Source organism: Crinia signifera, chromosome 4 (genome assembly GCF_055691185.1).
Source record: "Crinia signifera chromosome 4, ASM5569118v1, whole genome shotgun sequence".
In the NCBI taxonomy this organism is placed as follows: Eukaryota; Metazoa; Chordata; class Amphibia; order Anura; family Myobatrachidae; genus Crinia; species Crinia signifera.
In genome coordinates, this window is record NC_139220.1 from 303802350 (window position 1) to 303827127 (window position 24778).

At 41.3% G+C, this 24778-nt stretch overlaps 1 protein-coding gene and 2 pseudogenes across 1 annotated transcript in view; 2 read left to right on the forward strand and 1 right to left on the reverse strand.

The window, feature by feature from the left end:
• The first annotated feature begins 8227 nt into the window (after positions 1-8227).
• LOC146073264 (uncharacterized) lies at positions 8228-9301 on the forward strand (annotated as a pseudogene).
• Positions 9302-18760: 9459 nt separating this feature from the next.
• LOC146076142 (5S ribosomal RNA) lies at positions 18761-18879 on the forward strand (annotated as a pseudogene).
• A 3790-nt stretch (positions 18880-22669) lies between these two features.
• LOC146073265 (uncharacterized) overlaps positions 22670-24778 on the reverse strand; it is a 36323-nt gene continuing 34214 nt past the window's right edge. The window contains exon 3 of the mRNA XM_083180450.1: positions 22670-23202. Coding sequence (XP_083036576.1) covers positions 22670-23202 — 533 coding nt within the window. The remainder of the gene's footprint in view (positions 23203-24778) is intronic.

Consider the following 24778-nt stretch of genomic DNA (forward strand, 5'->3'; position numbering starts at 1 on the left):
CCTGTCATAGATAAGATACAAATTAGCTGTGGAAGGTTTCTCCCATGCAGAAAATGAGAATGTCTTTAGTGAATCCTCCAGAGCTGTATAGAAAAACACTATCTATAGTTGGCTTGATCAGAGAATAATGTCCTTTTAACAATGATGTCTTGTAATGTTCTTAGCAGAATTTCTGTATTATACCTGTAACACAAAAAAAAAAAAAAAAAAACTGAATTTCAAATATATTTGTATTGCATAAAGCACGACATGTAATAATAGATTATTCAATGCATGTGACCCTGATATATATCCATAGTCAGTAATGTCATTCCATTAATATACCAAATAAATATGATGCCGTTTGTCATAAATGAGGAATTAATACATGAAAACTCCTCCAAGAAACCTTTGTGGAGATAATAGCAGTATTGCTGTCCATAAATATATCATAAGCCAATGCATGAGAAGATAAGAAAGGGGCAGGGGGTGAGAGGAGCCGCACATAAGAAGGCTGAAATTACCCCCTGTCATTTGTTGTAGGGAATATTTCCCAAGACTCTCTGTTGTTTATACCATGTGGAATATTTTAGAGCATCTGCTATTCTACATTGGAATTCCCTTGGTAGAGTGGAAACATAACCTTCCTACATATCAAATACACCTGGTGCTAAGTGTTCTTCATTCAGAGAAGTTTCTATCCAGGCCCAGACAGAAATTGGGCCCAGGATTATAGTCTATAAAGTGTAATTTGTCATAAACAAAGTTCACATTTCCCATGCAGCAATGTATAGATTGAGTAGTGCGGCCAGTGCTGCTGACTGTCTGAGAAAGGGGAGGGGCCCTGTCTGTTATGTCAGTCCTGGGTCCCACATATTCTGATGGCAGCCCTGATCACAATGATTACCCATCAGCTGGGAATGGAATATAAATGACTATGTGATCTATTGAGAAATTCATTCCTGGTATCACCAGCAGTAGTGTACTCCTCTGTGTCCAATGTGAAAGAAACCAAGGAGAACACTACTGCTGGTGGTACCAGGAATCTTTTATTTGTTCATTTGAAAAATTGAATTTAATCTTTAAGGACCATAAAATGATCTATCCATTGGAGAAAAAATTCTGAAAAATACTTAATTGAGGTCCCAATCTTGGACATCTATATAAGTGGAAACATACTGGCCATACTAATACCATATTTATGCCAGAAATCAAACAATTAATTGATATTCTTCAGTCTTTTCTTAAAGAAGAGAGAATATGGATCAGTAAACAGACCTCATAGTAAAGTTAGAGCACACCCAGTGGAGAGCTCATTCCTTCCTGAGCCACTAACAATAATACCAATACTAACAATTATCCATTGTTGAAATAAGGAGAAACCCCTATACAGATTAATAAAGAAATTTTTAAAGCACCCCTGATGAAGTATCGTAGTGAGACGAAACGCGTCAGGATTTTGTACACATTCACTATCTAAAAGAAAATCCTCTGTTAAGAAACTATTGTGTGAAAAATTACTTGTTTTAAAAGTGTTTTTTAAAATAAATGTTTTATATTTGAAAAATGTGTCTATGGACGTTTTCAGATAGGAAAGACAATTATAATTGCTGGGCGCTTTATAGCACTATTTTGGTGGTAATATATATATATATATATATATATATATATATGGCACCCCAGGGTGTACCCCTTTTATTCCTGTACCCCCAGGTTGTTAACATTGCAGCCAATGCTGCCAGAACAGGTCCTTTCCCCTGTCAGCAGGGCTGTGAGGGGTTAACAGAGTCAGCTAGTGTCCCAGCTCCCCTGCAGACAGTAAACTGGAAGGTCAGAGGTGATCCCAGCAGCAGTGTGAGAGGGAGTGTGGAGAGAGGAGAAAGCCCTGTGAACTCCCTGTGAATGAGAGCTGCAACAACCCCAGTGTCAGAGAGAAAAGGAGAGTGCTGCATAAAGACAGAGTGCAATGAGGCATGTGAAAGAAGTCCCAAGTGTGAGGAGAAGGAAGAGAGAGAGGGAGCAGACTGCAGCACCCAGAAGAGGGTCCAGACAGCATGCAGCAGTATAGCCAGAGATTCATGTTTCAGAAGCCAGCAATATAGCAGGTACTACTTTGCCTCATACTGACAGCCACCTACACCCTCATATTACCTAGCAGGGACATTCCCCAGGATACCCCCCACTATTGCCTATAGTAAGGAAACAAGACACTATAAGGGCCATAAGGCCTCCTTACTGAAAGTGGGCATTTGACTCTTCCCTGCACAACTTTGACCTCTGCATATGGTCAGCCCTGTTACTGAGTGGGACACTAGCACATTCACAACTGTCCTGTGGACATTTTGCTGAGAGCTGAGGTATATTTACTGTCATGGTTTATGTGAACTGATATCCTGCTGTGCTTATTTTCCATGTTGTTTTATTTGATATAAGTAAGTAGTGGCCGTCGCAATCCATATTATTCTGAGATTCCTGAGCGATAATTGTTCCTATTAAATGCTGTATTGTTAAGGTGTACATAGTCTCGGAGCTCCGAATAGCAGTGTAGTATTTTAGTATGTATTTTTGATTCTAATAATCCTTTCTTTATAGCAGCACTTAGTTTCTTCACTGGTAAATAAACCTTTTGAGCTGCTAACCATAGTAGTGTCACTTTTGTGGGTTCTCTTGGGTTGTGCCATCCCCGTCACAGGGTCTTCCTAGGAGGAGGCCGTGAAGTTCTGAAGCCAGCAAGTCCAGAGTCCAGGTACGCATCACACCACACCATGTCAGTGAGCCTGTCACATATATATATATATATACACACACATACACACACACAAGTAACTAGCTAAGATAACCATAATGTCAGCTCCCAAACAGGGCAAAACGTGAAGCTCCATTGGGCGCCATCTAGTGACTGCCAGCATGCACAACACTCCAATTCCCCATAAAGGTGAGGAGCAGCATTATCCTTTTATTATGTCAGATATATTATTCAAATGATCCCACAGTATGATAGAGAAATTATAGATATAGTCCATATGGTAATTATACATGATATCATATAACTGATAAAGAACACATAGAGATATATAATGTACATATTACTGATTATATATATTGTAACACATATGGTATTATACAGTATAATTATGTGACATCTAAATGATTCCTGCCCCTACATTACTGACACATAAGAGCAACAAAAGGGGAAGAGGTGGTTACCCTGAGACATACCTGTTAATACAACACTACACTGGTGCGATACGAGTAGGCCACCGATTTTAATAAACACACCTATCCTTCCCCTGTACTCACGTTTCAATGTTACGTGTGTGTTTTGTCATATTTCGCTAAGTTTTAACAACATTAATAAAGGTTATATTTTATTTTATTCATTTAAGGACCTTTGAGGTGCACCCGTCAAGGACATTCTTTTCTTTCCTCTCTCTCATTAAAATTACTGACACATACAATTTTGATGAAAAATGATAAAGTCCCTTTAATATATTTATACATATAATGTGAACTTTCATGAATTTGTATATTGATTTATGAATACTACACTGTCACACGTAGGATAACACTATATTATTCTATTATATAGTAATAATAACTAATTATATAATGGCCAAATAAAATGTAATTACTAATAACAAGGCAATATTCACAAAAGAATAGTAAATCAGATTGTGTAATTATCAGCATAATCCTATGTATAATATAATTACCTTACTCTGGGGATCCTTCCTCTGTCTCTCTCTTACTCCTCCGTCCTCCCAGCTCTCCAACCAGTAACTGATCCAGCAGCTCCTCCATCAGCTCCCAGTGGCCTGATACAGCCTATTTATAGTCACTCCTCCCCATCTCTCCCCAGTAGTTCCCAGGATGCTCATGGTGACATGTAAATTAGGGGCCCATAACATTAGTATACAGTCATTCACCACAGCATCTCCTCCTGCCTAGTCCTTGTCTTTTAAATGAGGTATAAATATTCCTTAAGTGACTTACTACAATGATACATGCTAATTATACCCTGGCAGGGTAACACCTTGCATAGTAATTAGATCACAGCAGCCTCTGGCATCCTGTTATGTCACCAAAGGGGCCTTTTGTTTAGGATTCACCTATTGTCTGGCCATAGTTTCAGCAGAAAGACTTGTTCTACATATCGTTAATATAAGGAAAATCACTCTCTTTTTGTTGGGGCACTCTTTTAAATGTATCTCCTCTATTCACATAATAGAAGATATTAATTGAAAATAGTATTAGTGGCTATCTACATTAGGACATGTGATAATGCTAGGCGAGTTGTAGAGTTTGTAACCAGTAATGGATAGGAAGGGGAGTTATTCCCACCTATTGAAGGTTATACTAAAACTATGCTTTTAAATATTATATATTAAAATATTGCACATATACACACATATATAACTGTCACAGAGAGAAACAAAACATCAATGGTCAAATAATCACATTCAGAGGAATAGTAACACGTTTGTATATCCCAGTGAGGTGATGTAAAGCGCACTGTTGTTTAGTACAATGTAATTAATTATACTGATACTATGGGGGACATTTAGTAGGATGAGAGATCGGGAAAGTGAGAGATTTGGTAAGAAAACTCCAGTTATTTTAAAGCGGCAATCATTTACACTGCAAAACCAGTTTGATTTTGCAGTGTAAATGATTGCCACTTTAAAAAAAAAACTATTGATTTCTTACCATATCTCTCACTTTCTAAATCTCTCATCCTATTACATTTCACCCCTATGTATCACTTAGGGCAGTATTCAATGAGGCTGATTCGTCATGTTCTATGGTGATTTTGTGCTATTTTTGTGCTGTAAGGCGATTTTTTGACTAAAACGGTGAATCACCCTATTCAATGACCAGATGGCAAATACATTTCAAGGTTATTATCGCCATGCTTCACCGAGTAGCAATCGCTATCTTTTTATGGTGAAGTGGAATGTGAACTTTTAAAATAAAGTGTTTTGTTTTTTACATTTGGTGTCAAAAAATCAGGAATTTTATTCTGAGAAGGGGCATGCTATTTGTATTCATGTGCTTACAGCACATGAATATATATTTAATTAAAAATATATATATATACATTTTTTTTTTTACATAGAGCAGCCAGCAGGGGGCCGGGAGCCGAGCCGCTCATTAGACATTCATATATTCACTGCACCCGATCATTACATATGCAGGATCGGGTGTGTTTATAGTACATCACATAGGGGCGGGTGGCAAAAGACAATGCTAAGAACACTTCAGCAATAATAATAGTCTTATTTCATGTTTGAATGTTGCCTTTAGCCCGAGAGTAGTCACGTGACTTGATATGAGAGCACACAATTAGTGGTGTAATTACACAATTATCCCAGTGTATGTGCTTTTAGATGGAAACATCACATTTCTAGTGCAAGACAAGTAACTATGACAATATCGGTAAATAATCTCACACTGTCTTGTCTGCTGTAGGTATATATTTTTCCCAAGATTATCAATCAGTGACTAGTCTAATTTAGGATTATTAATAAAACAATTTCACATCGTTTGTATGGACAATTTGTATGTTACATATCCATAGAGGCAGGTAGCCAGGGAATATATTGTCAGGTAACGCAAGAGGTATAATGGCGTCAGTGTCCATCTAATTACCAAACAGCAGCTTTTATATAACTAAACGTAGTAATAGCAAAGCGCTGGAAAATGTTTGTCCCTACTGCCGTCTAGAGGGGATACTCAACCCCTATTTACAAGAAAAGACAGTAAATACAAGGTAGACGACGCGAAGGGACACTGGATACTTGGTTTGATAAAAATCAATATAATTTTATTTACTAATCCAAAAAAAATTGTAAACAATTTTAAAAAGTGAGAACACCGGCCGGTGAAATTTACATAAAACAAAATAAATCACATAAAAAAAGCATTTATATTCAACATACTATTCACTATTCTTAGTGTGCTTTTGGTGTTTTTAGCACAAGCAGGTATTTTTCAGGTGGTTCATATCCACACTCTATCTATCTTTCACATTCAGAGTGCAGATAGAAAGCAAAGACAAATATATTGCAGGCTTTTGGCTTGGTTAGGCATGCATGGGGTTAACTTCTGCAAAGCAGGGATTAACGGCAGTCTGGTACTAATGTAATATCACGGCTCCCGTTTTTCTTATGAGACCGCTGCGCTCGCCATGCTTCGGGCACGGTGGCTCGCTGCGCTCTCCACACTATATAAACTCAACTCCATGTGTAGTTGGATAGTAGGGGTATGAAAAAATGGGGTGCATTTAACATGGGAGCCCAAATAATACATAAGTACCGGCAGTCTTTTGTGAGACAATATTAGTCTGTAGATATAAATGTTAGATCTCTCCAAAATCACACTCCAATGCAAACAAATTGCTAGTTTCCAGCCAGATGTTAATGCTCAGTCACTTAGCCATAAAAATAGGCTTTTAGTTGTTAGTAAGCTTTAGAAATATAAATGCGAAGAAAGTAAGAGTTATACTTATGCTCCGTGGCTATTCATTTTGTAATCCACTTTAGGGGAGTTTTTGTTCAATTGCCCACGCCGTGAGCGGGGTTCCCGGCTGCTCCATTTGTCTTGTCAGTCTTGATTCTGAGATAGGACGGTTGTCTGAAAGTGCGCTTAAGCAGAACTTGATCACCTAAAGTTGGACACTTCCTGGGGAGGACTGACAGACTGCCATCATATACTGAGGGATGCTTCGAAATATATGGGAGAACGTTGGAGACCAACGTACCCGTAGTGGTGATATGCCATTTTTATATGTTTTTATGTGAGTGCAATTTTATAATAAATATAATTGTTGCGAATATGGAGTTGCCCTATGTATATTTGCTTTGTTTCCCCCAGGGTGCAAGAAATAAACATGAGGGATGAGCCAGAGCTTTGTAATTGGTCCTATATATGACCTCAAAGCTATTTGCTTTGAACAGAATGTGAGCGCATCTAGAGCAATTAAAGACATGTCCCTTTTCAAAATCTTATTGTGCAGAGAAAAAGCACAGTACACCACCTTTCAAGTATTGTGACAAGGAAAGTACTATTATTGTATAAAGAGGTGGTGGGATAACTATCAGCAGCGCCACTGTGACTCACAACTGTTTGTTTGCGGTAAGGAAGACAATGTTTAGGAGTGGAAACATGGGGTTCTCTGGTTGTGCTTGTGAATATGCTGGGGTGGCAATGTGATTCCCGGGAGGGTCTCTGATGTCAGCGATGACCACTTCCAGTCTGGCTCTTTATCAGATCATTGGAAGCTTTGGGCAACCCATACATTAGGGCAATATCACATCCAATCCTTTGTAAGTAAGCAAATATTCATACAACTGGGAGCACGAAACAAGCGTCTCTTTTACAATATTACAGAATAATTTAATTTTTCTGCCTTCTTTACAGATGTTTCAAAACAGATTATTCCATGTTTTTTTTAACAGGGACTGGATTGAGTCCTCTCTGAACAAGGATCTCTTAGTCCCAAGTTTTGTTTATATGTGGGAAAGTTATGTTTATATTATACTGAGGGGATTCCAATGTAGAATACAGATACTATAAAATATACCACATGGCATGAACAATGGAGAGTCTTGTGAGATCTTCCCTTCAACATTTGAAAGGGATTTAATTATAGCCTTACCTCTGTCCCAGAGTAGATACCGGAGGCCAGGGCTAGTTGTCCTGTGTGGTCAGGTTTTGTGGCCCTCTTCTTTTCTTCTCATGTATTGGTTCACAATATTTTTCAGAATAGCAATACTGTTATTATCACAGCAAAGGTTCTTGGAGGTTTTGTCATTAATTTAGTGAATTCCCCATTAATGTCAAACTACATCCTATTTATTTGGTATATAGATGGACTGACAATACTGATTTATTGCACTTATTACTTGATCGCTGTATTTGCTATGATACACCATTCAGATGTTTACCTATTGCCAGGCATATATATCCCTCTTGCATTTTTTGAATAGTGTACCATTATTATTATTATTACTACACAATAAAGTTTAATTGAAGAAAATAAAATAATTAAATGTACCCCAGTAATATTTATAATTAAAATATTGACTTTTTCTTGGTACAGGTCAGGTAAAATACAGGTTATTAGAATTCATTGTTGAATGGACAATCTCTGATAAATACAACCACGGACGTAATTTCTTCTTACACCTCTGGAGGATTCACTAAAGCTGTTCTCATATTCTGCCTAGTGTATCTCATATGATACATGATGAGGCTGACAGAAGAGAGACCACATCTGTGCTCTGAGTGTGAAAAATGCTTTACACGTAAATCACATCTTCTCATCCACCAGATGATTCACTCAGGAGAGAGACCACATCTGTGCTCTGAGTGTGACAAATGCTTTACCTGTAAATCACAGCTTCTCATCCATCAGAGGAGTCACACAGGAGAGAGAACACATCTGTGCTCTGAGTGTGACAAACACTTTACAAGTAAATCAAAGCTTCTCATACATCAGCGAATTCACACAGGAGTGAAACCATTTACATGTTCTGAGTGTAGTAAATGTTTTTCTCAGAAGTATCCTCTGTACCAACATCAGAGGAGTCACACAGGAGAGAAACCATTTAAATGCTCTGAATGTAGCAATTGTTTTACTCAGAAGTCGCATCTTGTTATACATCAGAGGACTCACACAGGAGAGAAACCATTTACATGCTCTGAATGTAGCAAGTGTTTTACCTCCATGACAGATCTTGCTCGACATCAGAGTAGTCACACAGGAGAGAAACGATTTACATGCTCTGAATGTAGCAAATGTTTTATCTCCAGGCCAGATCTTGTTCGACATCAGAGGACTCACACTGGAGAGAGACCATTTAAATGCTCTGACTGTAGCAAGTGTTTTACCCAGAAGTCGCATCTTTTGAAACATCAGAGGATTCACACAGGAGAGAAACCATTTACATGCTCTGAATGTGGCAAGTGTTTTTCCCAAAGGTCACATCTTGTTATACATCAGAGGAGTCACACAGGAGAGAGACCACATATGTGATCAGAGTGCAAAAAAAGCTTTACATGTAAATCTCAACTTCTCATACATCAGATGAGTCACACAGGAGAGAGACCATTTACATGTTCTGATTGTAACAAGTGTTTTATCACCAAACTAGATCTTGTTCGACATCAGAGGAGTCACACTGGAGAGAAACCATTTACATGTTCTGAATGTAGCAAGTGTTTTACCCAGAAGTGCCATCTTGCTAGACACCAGAGGAGTCATGCTGTAGAGAAGCCATTTAAATGCTTCCATGCGGCAAGTGATTTACTAGAAAGGTAACGCTTATTTATCACATAAGAATTATTCTAAGGGAATTAGTGTTGCATGTTTCTCATAAGATTCTGGTTGACTCATAAAGCTGCAAAGGACGCCGCTTACCGAGTTCCAGAAGACATACCCTGCCGCCCCACCAAATTGTTGCCCACTGCCACCGTACCTCCTCCAACCATGTGAAGGGGTGTGTCATGTAGACTCATCCCCTCGCATGTCCCGCTGGTGGAGAAACCAATCAATGGTCGCCAACCAACAAATGATTTCTTCAGGCCACGCAAATTTACGTCAGTGGAAACTACCTTATATTTGTTGGGCCTGGCCGAAGACCCCCCTGCACCCCATGACATGCCATAGCATGGGAACGCCCAGCATTTGCATGGCAATGCCCATGAAATGCTGGGCATTGCCCCCTAGCCGCCTCCGGCCGCCCCCCTACTGTGCGAGTGCCATGCTGACAATGCGGGTTGGCGAGGGTGCTTGCAAAGAAGGCCTGCACATGCGCATAACTAATTATGTGCAAGCCCTAACCATCAGTCCCCTGTGCGTACTCACAGGGGGAATGAAGGAATTAGAATGAGGGCCCATATGTGTTCCCGGGAGGTCATATATATTTATGAATATGGAAAGTGGTTTATATAACTCCATCTTGTTATGAAATGAGAGCTGTGACCAGTAAGCTGGGGGCTGATTTTCCCTTGGGACAATGTCTCTGTTAGGAAATAGAGCTGCAGTAGAACAGACAATGACGATGTGGTTGTTAATACTGTGTATGTGCAGCTGTTCTGCTCACACTGGTGCTGGGGCTAGTACAGGAAAGAGCTTTATATCCATTACAGAGTTCCACCAGCTCCTCCCAGTCACTATCCTACCAGCTCTCTCATCCCGATTGTGCCATTGATACAATTGCAGCATTAAAGGCGATTCAGCAATCTATCCAGAATTTTCATTCTTTCCATTTAATCTGGTTAATATAAACATTGATTTGATTGCGCTCTCTGAGATTTTTATCTCTCCCTTTTAATGATGTTTTCTTTACTGACAGATATTCCAATATTGATTGTTTTGAAATAAAAAGTGATTTTTATAAATAATATGATTCTGTTTTTGGCTGATGAGCTTATATATTTTATAAGTATTAAATAATTTTGTGCATAGGTCTACATATTAGAAAATGGGACCATGGGAGATATATAAAGGGGATTGGTGTGAATTCCTAGTGGTCAGAATCCTCACGGATAAAATCCCGACGCCAGAATCCCGACCACCAAAATCCAGACAAGGGAGGGCGTGAATCACCACCCCCCCCCTTCCTTGCGGGCTCGCTGCGCTTGCCACGCAGTGGGCCTGGTGCCTTGCTACGCTCAACACACTAATATATTCTCCCTCTATGGGTGTCGTGGACACCCAAAGAGGGAGACAGTGTCGGGATTCCGGCGGTCGGGATTCTGGTGTCAGGAATTTGACTGCCGGGATTCTAACTGCATCCCATATAAGGAGTTATTTGGTGTTGACTATCTGGCAGTAATCCCTTTTAAAGATTATTTATCATTAACATTCAGCAAATCTTTTTCTGTCTCATTGTATTGTCATTGATGAAATATAAATACAGGAGCTTCCTGCCAATCAGAGATTGCTTAGGACGATAAGAGATAATTAGTATCCTCCACTCACTGCTGCCTGTCCAATGTGTCCTGTCCTCCAGAGGAACAAGTCAGACTAACCAATCCCTTCCCCCAAACAACTTGTACTCCTAAGTCATTGTTCGCAGTATGATTTCCACCAGACAGATGACGAGTGTATTACTGCCCCCTTGTGGACATCAGAGGCGGTGTGAATAGAGGTATATTTTCACTTCCTACAATCCACATTTTCTTCTAGTTACATTAATATCAGGAGAAACTGCTTATACGAATGAGTCCTTACTTTCCATACGCAACATATAACTCCCAGCAATAAATGACTCTTCCAGTTTATTTTACTCACCCTGCCATATCAATAAGGGAAGCTAAAATAATAAATTATTCTGCAAGATACATCTTTATCAGTGACACTAATACACACATTTATCCACTGATTACTTACATTTGAATGAATGAAATAATTCAACATGTGCAGCATTACCATCACCCTGACCTTATAGCTATTGGTGTACAGTGATCACATGATGACAGCAGTTACACTGACTTTCTCATTCCAGTTGGTATTATTACAGCTATAATGAATGTTGGGTTTTGGGACTTATTCTGGTTCACTTGCAAGAGCAAATTCTCCCTCTAATGGACAACACCATGTGTTCTGCAGGTGGGACTGATGTAACGTGCAGAGAGATTGTTAGATTTGGATGTGGTTTGTACAAACTGACATCTATATTGTAGTGTAAAAATAAAGCAGGCAGTATTTACTCTGTGCAGAAACACCCAAATGTAACTCTCTCTGCACATGTTACATCTGCCCCACCTGCAGTGCACATTTTTTGTCCATTAACATAGAAACATAGAATTTGATGGCAGATAAGAACCATTTGTCCAATCTAGTCTGCCCCTTTTTTAAACATGTTACCTCAATCCATATATGATCCATATTTCCTTGTAAGGATATCAATATGCCTATTCCAAGCATGTTTAAATTGGTCTATTGCAGAGGTTCTCAAACTCTGGGTCCTGCCCAGTGGTGCAAGTAGAATTTTTATCTTGGTGGTACTGATAGCCTCCACCAAAAATGGGCGTGGCCATGTGTCCTGAGGGGGCGTGGTCACATAAAGCTAGAGGAGCGACTAAATGACAATAGTGGCGGGCATCAGGAGACAGGGAATGAGAAACAGGGAATGACTGGGGGTGGGTAGGCTCTTGCTTGGGGGAGAGCCGGGCAGCTTGTGCTTACAATTGTGGAGCCTGCTCTTCATGCTGTCAGTGCCGCTGATGCCTGTCAGTGTGACAGGCTAAATCAGCAGTAGCCGGTAGCTGCATACAGCACCAATCATAATGCTGGGTGGGCAGGCTGCGGATGCATTATATTTAGACATAAAATAAAAATAGAACCGACGGTGGGGGGGGGGGCGTGGCCTGGCTAGGAAGGGAGCAAGACACAGTTTATTCGAGCTCCCACTGCTTCCACAACTAAAACCCCTTAACCAGCTCCTACCTGCTCTGCAACTGCCTGATACAGGCTCCCCATACCCTGCTGACACCCCACATACTGAGGCTGAGGGTCCCGCGGAGCCGGAGGAGGGTGTAATGTTCCCAACTTGCAGGTTGCGGCCCTCACCTCTCCTGATGCCAGGGACTGTGGTAGGCTCCTGCACCCGGCGGCTGAGCTCCGGGATCGGGACAACGCGGACAGCGGGCACCAGAGGCTCCCAGCGGCACAGCACTAGAAGGCAGACGGGCGGGCAGCATGCCCCTACCTCCCCGAACACCCCTGAGCAGTGTGAGAGGCACCGGAGCTGAACGGGGAGTGTGCGATCCCCCTGCACACAGACACTGTGGCCGCCATCTTTGTTTTTGGCATCCAGCAGACGCCGGGCTCCTACACACCGGCACGGCCCTACAAGTCACGCCGGGGGGGAGCGGAGGGAGCGGAGGGAGCGGAGGAAGCCATCACCCTCATGAGAGGATACTGGTTAGTCTCTGTGGCCCCGGGGCGGGAGAGGTGCGCCAGGTGCAGCAGCGGCCATATTGAAAGGCGATGTTATCTGCAGACTCCACTACTTTCAAGAAAAAGAGGAAATTCTCAAGGCTGCTAGACGATCCCCAGATATTAATTTCAACGGCCACAACATCCAAATATACCAAGGCCTCTCCTAGTCTACCCTGCAACAGAGGCGATTACTTCGCCCCATCACGGAAGAGCTCAAGAAACACGGCATCAGGTTTCACTGGGGTTGCCCGATGAGTATCCACGTAAACCACAAAGGAACATCTGCTATTCTTCAGGATCCTGACGACGTAGAAGACTTTTGTACAGCTTTAGGAATCACTGCTCCACCCCTACCTAATTGGCTCGACCCAGCTGAACTTTCCACCCAACCTAAACCTTGTAGGGAGTAATGGCAAACAGCCCACAGGGTCAGAAGGAAGGCTCTGGCGAGAAAACAAAATGAAACCCCGGCAGCCAGCGAGAACTACCAAACACAGCATTTATTGAAACCAGCTGACGCTCTCTTCGCAGACACGTGAATATGAACTGTTTCCCCACTACCTCATGCTACATTTGCTCCCTACCACTTTTCCTTTCATTACAATGTCCATGAGTCTTATGTTTGATGTTTAGATGGGCACTGGATACGTCTGTTCCCTGTTCCCTCTAGAGTTAATGATTAACGGTCTAGCAAGGGTATATTTTCTAAAAATGGGAGTACGTGTTGTGCTTTGTTAATTATAGAAACTGAACCAGTTCCGCACTAAGCGAGATTTAGCACAGGTTCTCGCTAGAACCATTATTAGTTAAGCCAATGTTCTTCCCTCAATTTAGCCCAACCTACACTACGGTTCTGATTATTTAAATGTTCGTCCCGGGTGGTTCGCCCTGGTTCCCACGACACCCCCCTGCTCTGCTGTACACTAGTAGAACATGGGACTCCAACGCAGAGAATTTCTTTATACTAGATTCCAACTGTATGTATGTTTTCCCCGCCCCTCCCCTTCCTCGTGTGTTCTACCTAAACTTCCCTCTCCCCCCCTCCTACCTCTTGAGATGGTGTTGCATAGGAAAATGAGGGTGTGGTTCCGGACATCATGACTAACTTAAAAATAATATCCCTAAATGTAAAGGGTCTCAATATTCCGGACAGGAGATCCAGGGTTTTTCACACAATGCATATTGAGAACGCTGACATAATATTCTTCAAGGAGACCCATTTAAAAAAAAAGGGCTGCCCCGAAGCTACTGTTTATTCCCGACATTTCCCTATAGGTTATTACAATGACTTTTCTGAAACCAAATCTAAGGGAGTAGCTATTCTCTTCTCTAAAAATGTTCTCCTGTCTGATGTAACAGTAACCCCTATTGGAGACGGTAGGAGGTTGTTGGTAAAGGCCTGACATATTTCTAGAACTTCAAGAGGCTAGGTTCTCTCTGAACAGCTTATTAAATGAAAGTACACGTAGGGCCTTCCGCCGCTGTAGACATAAATATCACAGATGGGGCAATAAACCAGGTAAACAGCAGGCGAGAGCACTGCGTGCCCAGAGATCCTTAACATATACTGCGGGTGTGCTACACGCCAGCAATAATAAGATAGCTGAGATCTTCCACAACTACTACACAAGCCTATACAACCTTTCGGCCCAGGGGCCCCCCCAGGGACACACTAGCCCACGAGCAGGACATAAGGACATACCTCAAAGATATAAACTTCCCTACCCTCCCTACCGAACTAGTGCCTCCCTACCGAACTAGTGACAGCACTAAACAAAGTAATAATGCCACTGTATAGGTCAGTGGTTCCCAAACTGTATGCCTAGGCACCCTGGGGTGCCTCAGGACACTTGCAGGGGTGCCTTGGGTTGGTGGACCAAGATCAATTCATATTATTTATGGTCAATGTACCAGGCAAAACCAGTGCTGGTGGCTGCCAATCATAACATATGTGGACAAACAGAAGCAAATCCTGTCCCTCACCACTTAACTGTGACATATAAACACAATGCACTTAATTTAATTTTTTTTCTGAATTTCTCAATAAGAAGCATTTGGCCTAGGGGTGCCTTGCAAATATTTTGATGCTCTAGGGCGCCGTGATTCAGAAAAGTTTGGGAACCACTGGTATAGGTCATTGGCCCATCCTGATCTAGAAAACTGCATCCAGTTCTGGAGGCCATATCTTAATAATAATAGAAATACATTACCGATGTTACATGGCAACTAAAATGGTGCATGGCCTACATCATGAAGCTTACCTAGAAAGACTAAATAATCTTAAAATGTATAGTTTGGAGCAGAGAAGAGAAAAGTGGACATGATAAAGACTTTCAAATATACCAAGGGTAATGATAAATCTACATTGGGGGAAGAAGGTCTGGATGAAATTTGGGGGAAATTTGGGGAAATGTTTTTGAAAGGGTATTGGACAGAGGTGGTAGAGGATAAGACAGTTGAGCAATTTAAACATGCACGGGACAGACATAAGGATATCCTTACATAGAAATAAGGATTAAAAAGGAGTTGAGGTAACAATAGGGTTAAACAGGAGCATAATAGATGGGCCAAATAGTTCTTCTCTGCTGTCAAGTTCTATAACAATAACTACAAAATATTATTGGTAGAATTTTATCTATACAGTATATCTGCATAATCTCATTCATAATATAATTACCTTTTCACAATTATTATGTCTGTCTCTCTCTTTACTCCTCCATCCTTCCAGCTCTCCACCCAGTAACTCATCCAGCACCTCCTCCATCAGCTCCCAGTCACCTGATATAGCCTATTTATAGTAAAGATAGATTTATAGTAGAGAAGATTTGGATTTGGATTCAACGACAGGATTTGTATTTGTTTTTGTCAAACAGCAGTGAACGGCTTTGGATTTGTATTTTTTTTTAAATGGTAAAAAATCACCCAAATCCCGTAATTTTTGAATTTTTTTGTCTCTAAAGTAATATTAACCTCAATAACCTTACTTTTCAGCCCTTTCCAGACAATTTTGACCATTTTACAGCTCACAATGTTGTTTTCATTCAGATTAGGCCAAAGGTCTGCAGCAAGCTGGCTGGTTTTTAACCCTTGGAACTTCTGACAGTATCAGTATGGTGTATTGGGGTGCAGTACACACAAACAATAAAGAAGAGCAAAATAGTTTTTTAATTATTATTTTTTTAATGCGCAGCTTGTACAATGCTGCGTTGAGGCCGAACAATCACACATGGACCTTCTGACAGTATACAATGGTGCAGTACACACAAACAATGAATACCGAAGAGAAAATTGATTTGGATTTTTTTTCTTTAATTTATTTCATTTTTTTTTAATGCGCAGCTTGTATAACACTGTGTGGAGGCTGAACAATCACACACCTACCTTCTGACAGTATACTATGGGTGTGTCACGGCCAGGCAGCGTCGGCGACGCTTACCCATCTGTGTCCTGCGGTGGCGTCTGATCTCCGCGTGTCCGGGATCCGGGTGGGCGGGTGCCGCTGCCGTATCCTCCTGTGGACACACTGTCTCCCCCTCTGCCTGTCTTCTGGCGTGTGTCTCTGGCTGGGTAGCAGGGGTAGCTGCCTGCTGTCCGCTGAGTGCCGCCATTTTCCCGGAGCCCACAATAGGTCCTTCGGTAGCTGGACCAATCAGGAGGAGCCCAGCGGAATAAAGCCAGTTTCCTGGGTGCAAGCAGATGCCAGTTCTTTGCAAATATTTCCTGCATGAATAGCTTGGATCCTGAGCTCTACACAGTCCTTCTGTGATTTCCCTTGTATACCTGTGCACCCTCCAGCAACTTGCACCTGTTCACCCTCCAGCAACTTGCACCTGTTCACCCTCCAGCAACTTGCACCTGTGCACCCTCCAGCAACTTGCACCTGTACACCCTCCAGCAACTTGCACAGGTGCACCCTCCAGCAACTTACACCTGTGCACCCTCCAGCAACTTACACCTGTGAATCCCCAGCAGTCTACACCTGTGGAAAAAACACATGGACCTTTTCATACCCCCACTATCCACGTCGGCGTGGAGTTGAGAATAGAAAGTGTGGCGAGCGCAGCGAGCCACCGAGCCCGAAGTGTGGCGAGCGGACGCGGATACCTTCACAGGTATACGCGTCCCCTCGCGGGCTTCACAGCTGTCCGCGTCCCCTCGCAGGGCTCGCTGCGCTCGCCACACTTCGGGCTCGGTGGCTCACTGCGCTCGCCACACTTTCTATTCTCAACTCCACGCCGACGTGGATAGTGGGGGTATGAAAAGGTCGTAGGACGCGTACCGCCGCCGCTCGCCACGCTTTGGGTTCACGTTGATTGTGGGGTGGCGTTAACAATTGTGGGGGGCATTTCACACTTCAGGGTGCCTATTTGGCCTCTGTGGTCAATTTAACATTGTTTCCTATGGAAAATCGGGTCAATTGAGACATTGAACAGGAAAATTGGGTCAATTGGGACATTTAACATTGTTCCCTATGGGAAATCGCGGGCATCGCGTCCGTCGCATCGCACCCGATTTTTTAGTGCATTCAATGCCCGCGATGGCCGTGATTTTTTACTAACGATGCCCACGATCAAAATCGTGGGCGCCCTTTTAGGTAAAGAGTACCCAATCCTGTTGTTCCAAAATGTATGACAATTTAATAATAATAAACTCACAATTTTAAAAGAAATAAAAGCATATCACCCATTTGGGTCAGAAGACACAGATCAGCAGTGTCAACACAGATCAACAGACTCCAATCAAGTGGTTCCCCGGGTCCGGTCCGTTTGGTAGTGAAAGATCTGCTTAAGCGCGCTTTCGGGCAATGTATGCCCTTCCTCAGAAGCATATGTTTCACCACAGAACGGGGCGGCTCTTATATCCCCCGCACAATCATAATAACATATCACAGCTGTTGGTTTATCCGGCTCCTGCCGGATATGACGCTGCGTGTCCATCACAGAAAGAAGTCCGGCTGTATAGAACGTCCTTTTGCAGACAGTTCCCAGTATAGCGTATGAGCGTTCCGGGCCGGAAGTGACGTTGTGATGAATGTTCATGCATTTCACATATACTTCCTGTTTGCGTTCCACAGGGATCTTGTGTCTGTATACAGTTCAGTGTCCGTATTTGACCACTTTTTTAGGTGGAAACACATTCTCATCAAGTTCATAAAACATGGCAGATAGAATATAAAATAAGAAGCATAGAATCAGACATCATCATAATATCATTATGCAGCACAAATATAAAAAATAGACAACGTATAAAAAGATACATATAACATTATTTAAAACACCAAGTGGCTCACAGAAACCATTTTAATTCAAAGTCACCATTCAGACCCACTGGGACCAATGTCTTTAATTTATAAATCCACTGCAACCCGGTTTTAGCAAGTCTGACTTCGATGTCGTTGCAGCGCCATGAAGGATTAATTTGCTGGATTCCCCAAAAGGTTCTAATCTGGCACGGGTCTGAATGGTGAACTTTTTTTGGCCCTTGGTAGATCTGCACATTTGGCAGAGGCCACAGCGATTTTACACATGATTTTCTCTGATTGAAAATCCCTCTCGAGATTAGCAGATCCTGTTTTTAAAAACAAGTGAGCTATAAATAGTCCATCTCTACACTCCCTGTGCCGATCTGACCACCTGATCCAGGCACTATAGACACCACAAGTGCAATTAACCTTACCCTAATAAAAGGGTCATAAAATCACAGCACTTCCTTCAAGTGCAGCCCTAATATTCCATCCCAGCAACAGAGAGACCCACCCACTGCGTCCGCTGAGCCACCCCTTCTTGCAGCCTAACAGGCTATTTTTGATTGAGATACAAAACCCCATTATATTGCCACCATACCCCACTGGACTGACCAAACCCTCTCCGAACTTGGAAGCCAATCAGTGGAGGGCCAGGACAGTACTCAGGTGGGAGACCCCTGGGGAAGCCCAGGTGTGGCAATATAAGACTAAGGGGTAGGAGCCGCCGTATCAAACAATACCTGTATTAATGACTGCCAGAGTGATTGTCTATTAAAGATCAATATTTATCCATATAGAGGCTATGATATTTTTTCTTCCCCATGCAACCAATTTAGGTGTATTATTTGATGTCATCTAGGGGAATTGAATCATTTCACTGCCTATGATCACTGGTAATTGTACCTCTGATAAAAACAGTGCTCAAATGACAAATTAAATGTGTAACTAATCCACGAATATTCCTTAAACTAAACCAGTTCAAGGACCACACTACATTTTTAATATAAATGACCATAAAAATTTTCTGTGCCACCTAATTTAAAAAAAAGTCTAAATAAAAGTTATGTATTAAATTACTCAACCAAATCATTAACCAAGGAGTGCGCCCAAAAAGCGTTTTTTTCTTTCTTTGTCAGTCTCTTTTTCTGACAAAAAAACCCCAGTGTATAACCATTGATTTTAAACGCTTGGCGCACCGCCAACCAGTCAACTACCAGAATTCATCAAGTCCTGTAGTTCATAAAGTTGGTACAAAAACAATTACACAGATTGAGAGTCTGTGCGGATCTTTAACTCTTCCCTTTTGTAATCAAGCAAGATAATGCCTAGGGTTAAGGAGGTGGTATATAAAACTAGAGGGATATCGGATCATTGCCCGGTGGTAATGGAATTATTTGATACTAGAAGAAGTAACCAATCCTTCTGGACATTCGATCCCAGGTGGTTAAATAGGATGGAAGAGGTAGATAAGTTGGAGGAGAAATGGAAAGAATTCTGGACAATAAATAAAGGATCAGTATCGGATAACGTGGTCTTGGATACGTTTAAAGCTTTCATGAGAGGGATATAGAAAAAGTGAATTAGTGATATAAAAAAAAAGTAGAGGGAAAGTATTAGAGCTAGAAAATGAATATAATGTATTAGAAAAATTATATATAGAAAATAAATATGACGATACAAAAAAAAAATGGCTGGAGGCACAGGAAAACTGGCTTGTTTATTAGTAGTGACATGTAATGTCACCACTGCCCCACTAGATGGCAGTCACGGCTTGTGTTACACATACTTCACTCGTTTTTGCTTGTATTTTCTCACGTTATAGTTCTGCATCCTCCTACGCTTTAAGTTATTTCTGGATGCCTTAATTGTTATGTTCACATTGCCTGCAGTTGTTTTGATGGATTTATACATTTGCCAACACTTGTATACCCTCTTTTAGCACTCCCACGTGACCGGCCGGCCAGAGGCTGTGCTGCTGAGCCTGAGGATGGACGGAGCCTGACGTGGTGACGTCATCACAGGGCGCCTGACACCGGAACACCAGCCTGGAAGCTCACGTGTGGGTGTTACTGGAGAGGGGGTAAGTCTGCACTGGATTATGTCCCTATATATGTTTGGACTTGCACTTTATGTTTTGTCATTTACCAGCCTTATTGTCCTGACGACGGGGGCATGACCCCCGAAACGTAGACAGGCTTTTTTGCACTGTATGGATTAAATTGGTCCACCTTGATTCATCCAAGAAGCCTCCAAGTGCCTTTGTTTTTCCACTGTCTACATTGCTGGCTGTACTTGTTGCAGCCTCCTGCCATATGGCAATGGAGGAAGCCACATACACCTGCAGCTAAAGTTAGACCTGAGTGACGGTTCTTCTCCAGTTCCTCATATAGAGGTAGCGTGGTGGTCACTAGGCAACGCCGCTACGTGGCGAGGGCCTGATGACGTCACACGCCGCTCGTCTGGATGCTCGCGGTTGTGGAGCGTGGCCGTCCAGAGCGACACTCACAGGTGAGACTAATTCTCGTAATCACAGGTGTAAGGAGGAGTTAATACATGTGGGTATATATACATGCACTGTTTGATTGTATGGTTATCCCTGAGGACGAGCAGTAACGCTCGAAACAATTGTCGGATTACCCGTTGGTGAATAAAGCCTTTTCTACTTCTTTGAAAATCTCCGAGTGACGCCTCTGCTTCCAGCTACACTTTCTATATATATATATATATATATATATATATATATATATATATATATATATATATATATATATATATATATATATATAATTAAAAGATGCTACAAGTAAAGCTCCAGATTTTTTACAATTAAAAAAAATACAACCTACAGTACAATAAAAAAAAGAGTATTTGTAATTGACGTGATCTTGTCCATGGCTACAAAAAACCTTTGTAGTAAAGATTTTGCATTGTGTATTGATAAATGAACTAAACACACAAACTTAAATAAAGACATTCACATATACCAATGGCATTAGCAAGGTTTAGGATGGAAACATTTTTAAAATAAAGAGAACTATTAGAACAATAGGACATGCACTGACACTGGGGCTGGGGAGGGAGGTCTGGGGGCGTAATTTAGTGTTTTTTTTTTAAATGGTATTGGATAAGTGGAATTGGAGGTGGTAGAGGTGGTAGAGGATAACCCCCCCCCATCAGAGGTGGTAGAGGATAAAACAGTTGAGCAATTTAAACATGAATGGGACAGACATATAGACATCCTTAGAATTAAGGATCAAAAAGAAGTTGAGGTTACCATATATTTAAAATTTGACAAACTAGATGGGTCAAATAGATCCTCTCTGCTGTCAAGTTCTATAACAATAACTACAAAATATTATTTAAAAATTGTATTTATATATAATATTTTAGCAAAAATTCAAAATATAATTACCTAGTTGTCTTATTTTTGTTTGTCTGTCTGTCTCTCTCTTACTCCTCCATCCTCCCAGCTTCCAACCAGTAACTGATCCATCAGCTCCCAGTGGCCTGATACAGCCTATTTATAGTCACTCCCCCCCCATCTCTCCCCAGTAGTTCCCAGGATGCCCTGCAGGAATTCTTGAACTGAGAGGTGACATTTTTCTCCTGCCCATCTCCTTGTCTTGTAAATGAGGTGTAAATATTCCTATGGTCACTTATTACAATAGGAAATGCTAATTACACCCTGGCAGGGTAACCTTGTAATTTAAATAGATCACAGCAGGCTCTGTCCTCTTGTTATGTCACCAAAGAGACCTTTTAGAATATTATTACCATCTAAATACTACCATTTAGAATCATGAGACAGTTAAGTTCAAAATTTTCTTTATTACGTTAAATTAACTTAAAAGTGAGATTTATGAGCAATAGCTGTTTGCAACCCAGTTATAATATTGTAGCCAAGTATAGAATCATCATCCAAGATTGGACTGATTTTGCATCGGAAGCTAATAAACTTCTAAATGAAAATCACAAACTTATGCAAAAATAAAAGATCATACCACTAATAAAATGAGTGAATCGTTATTTTTATTTGATTAAAAGTGTTGATTAATTATGTTTCTAAAAATTTAAAAATAAGGTTTAAAAATACTTCCAGGAACATCCATAATTGTAGGAGTAACTTCTTTGTACACAAATCTTTGACATTGGTTTGATTTAATAAAAAAAATACAATATGTTAAGGTTCTATAAATCTTTTAAAATATCTTGAGTACATAAAATGGAAAAGCAAATATGTATGGGTTACTATTGGTATTCTCACCATGTATACATCTATACCACAGGTTCTCAAACTCGGTCCACAGGTAATGGGGTTTGGTTAAATGAGGCACCGGCAAAACAGTTGTTGTCCGTGGGATGCAAAAGGCCATCACTATGCCTGGGCATAAGACCAAAACATCTACCTCTTTGTTCTGGAATTATTTTTATCCAGATTGTTTCACCATATGTAGCTTATGTAATGATGCAATAAGCCTGTAGTAAGACATTTACTACAGTAATAACCTTTTACATGGCTTCAATCCAGTGTGATTCCTCTGATGTGAAACCAGATGGCTCTTCTGGGAAAAAGATTTTCTGCATTCAGAGCATTTAAATGGTTTCTCTCCTGTGTGACTCCTCTGATGTATAACAAGATGTGACTTTTGTGTAAAACACTTGCTACATTCAGAACATGTAAATGGTTTCTCTCCTGTGTGACTCCTCTGATGTGTAACAAGATATTGCCTGTCACTAAAACACTTGCTGCATTCAGAACATGTAAATGGTTTCTCTCCTGTGTGACTCCTCTGATGGATGAGAAGATGTGATTTACGTGTAAAGCATTTGTCACACTCAGAGCACAGATGTGGTCTATCTCCTGTGTGACTCCTCTGATGGATGAGAAGATGTGATTTACGTGTAAAGCATTTGTCACACTCAGAGCACAGATGTGGTCTCTCTCCTGTGTGACTCCTCTGATGTAGGTGAAGCTGTGATTTATATGTAAAGCGTTTGTCACACTCAGAGCACAGATATGGTCTCTCTCCTGTCACACTCATCCTGTATTAGATGAGATACAATAAGCTGTACAAAGTTTCTTCTACCTGGAAGATGTGAATAGATTTTGTGAGTTCCCCAGAGCTGTAAGTTGGCTTGATCAGAGAACAATGTTTCCACAACGTCTTCTAATATTCTTAGTGAGATTCCGGCTTCTTAATTGCTCTATAAGTAAAAAGTTTCTATTTAAAAGCATAAAGGTACATACTGGGAAAATTCTGTTATTACAGTAATAATGTTATATTGTATGAGGAACATGATATATTTATGTACACTAACAAATATGACCCAGTCATTTACAAGTGTTTTATATTTGTATAAATTGTCACATTGGGTGTTATTCTGAGTGATTTGGTAATCTGCAAACATGACAAATTACTGAATGCCAGAGAGCCCGCCCCACTGAAGACACGCCCCCGCACATGTATCCGCTGCAGGAGAAATGATTTAATGGTCACCGACTATCGAATGATGTCTCCTGGACTCGCAAATAAAAGTCAGTGTAAACTGATGTTTATTTGCTTGTGCCGGGACAAAGACACCCTGGGCAGCTGATGTTCTGTGATGGCAGCATCCCACCCCGCAGCACACATTGGCCCACACACATTCCCATGGGTGACACCCATACACCTTACTGCACGCACCCGGCCGACCCTGATCCCTGCAAAGGGCTCACAGACTGCTAAATAAATGTGAACACAGGATTGGATACTAAGATGGTTGTATGGATAAGATCATTATTGCAGGATAGAAAATAGAGGGTTGTAGTAAATCGAGCACTCACAGGAGGAAATTGACACCAGTGATGAACCCCGGGGATCTGTACTTGGGCCAGTGCTTTCTAATGTCTGTATTGGTGACCTTGCAAATAGTATTGAAGGGGAAGTATGCCTTTTTTGCAGATGATACAAATGTATGCAACAGCGCAGATAAACTAGTAGGTGTAAAACAGATGATTGATGATCTAGGTAGACTAGAGGAATGGTAAAGAGCATGGCAAACAGTCTAATGCCAAACAATACAAAATAATGCACTTGGGTCTGAGGAGGAAAGGGATATAGGAGTCACTGTTTCAGGTGACAAAAGGCCGGTAAGCAATGTAACAAAGCAATAGGGAAGGCAATTCAGATGCCTGGTGGCATAGAGAGAGTAATCAGCAGCAGATAGAAGTAATAATATCACTGTATAGGTCATTGGTCGGCCTCAGCTCTAGAGGCAATATCTCCATAATGATATAAATACATTAGAGAGATGGTACATGGCAACTACAATAGTGCATGGCCTACATCATTACACTTAATCAGAAAGACTAAAAAAAAAAAAAATCTATGTATACTGCAGTTTGGAGGAGAGAATAAAAAGGGGGGACATGATAAAGACTTTCAAATATACCAGGGGTGGGGAAACTTGTTTGTGCCAATGGCCCTTTGTATGGGGAAACAATCCATCGGGGGCCATATGTAAAAATTTCTCTTACAAATTGTCCTGCTGCAGCCGTCCCAAGCTCCGGCGGCTGCCGCTGAATAGAACTGACAGTCTCCATCTGCTGTTGATTACGAGGA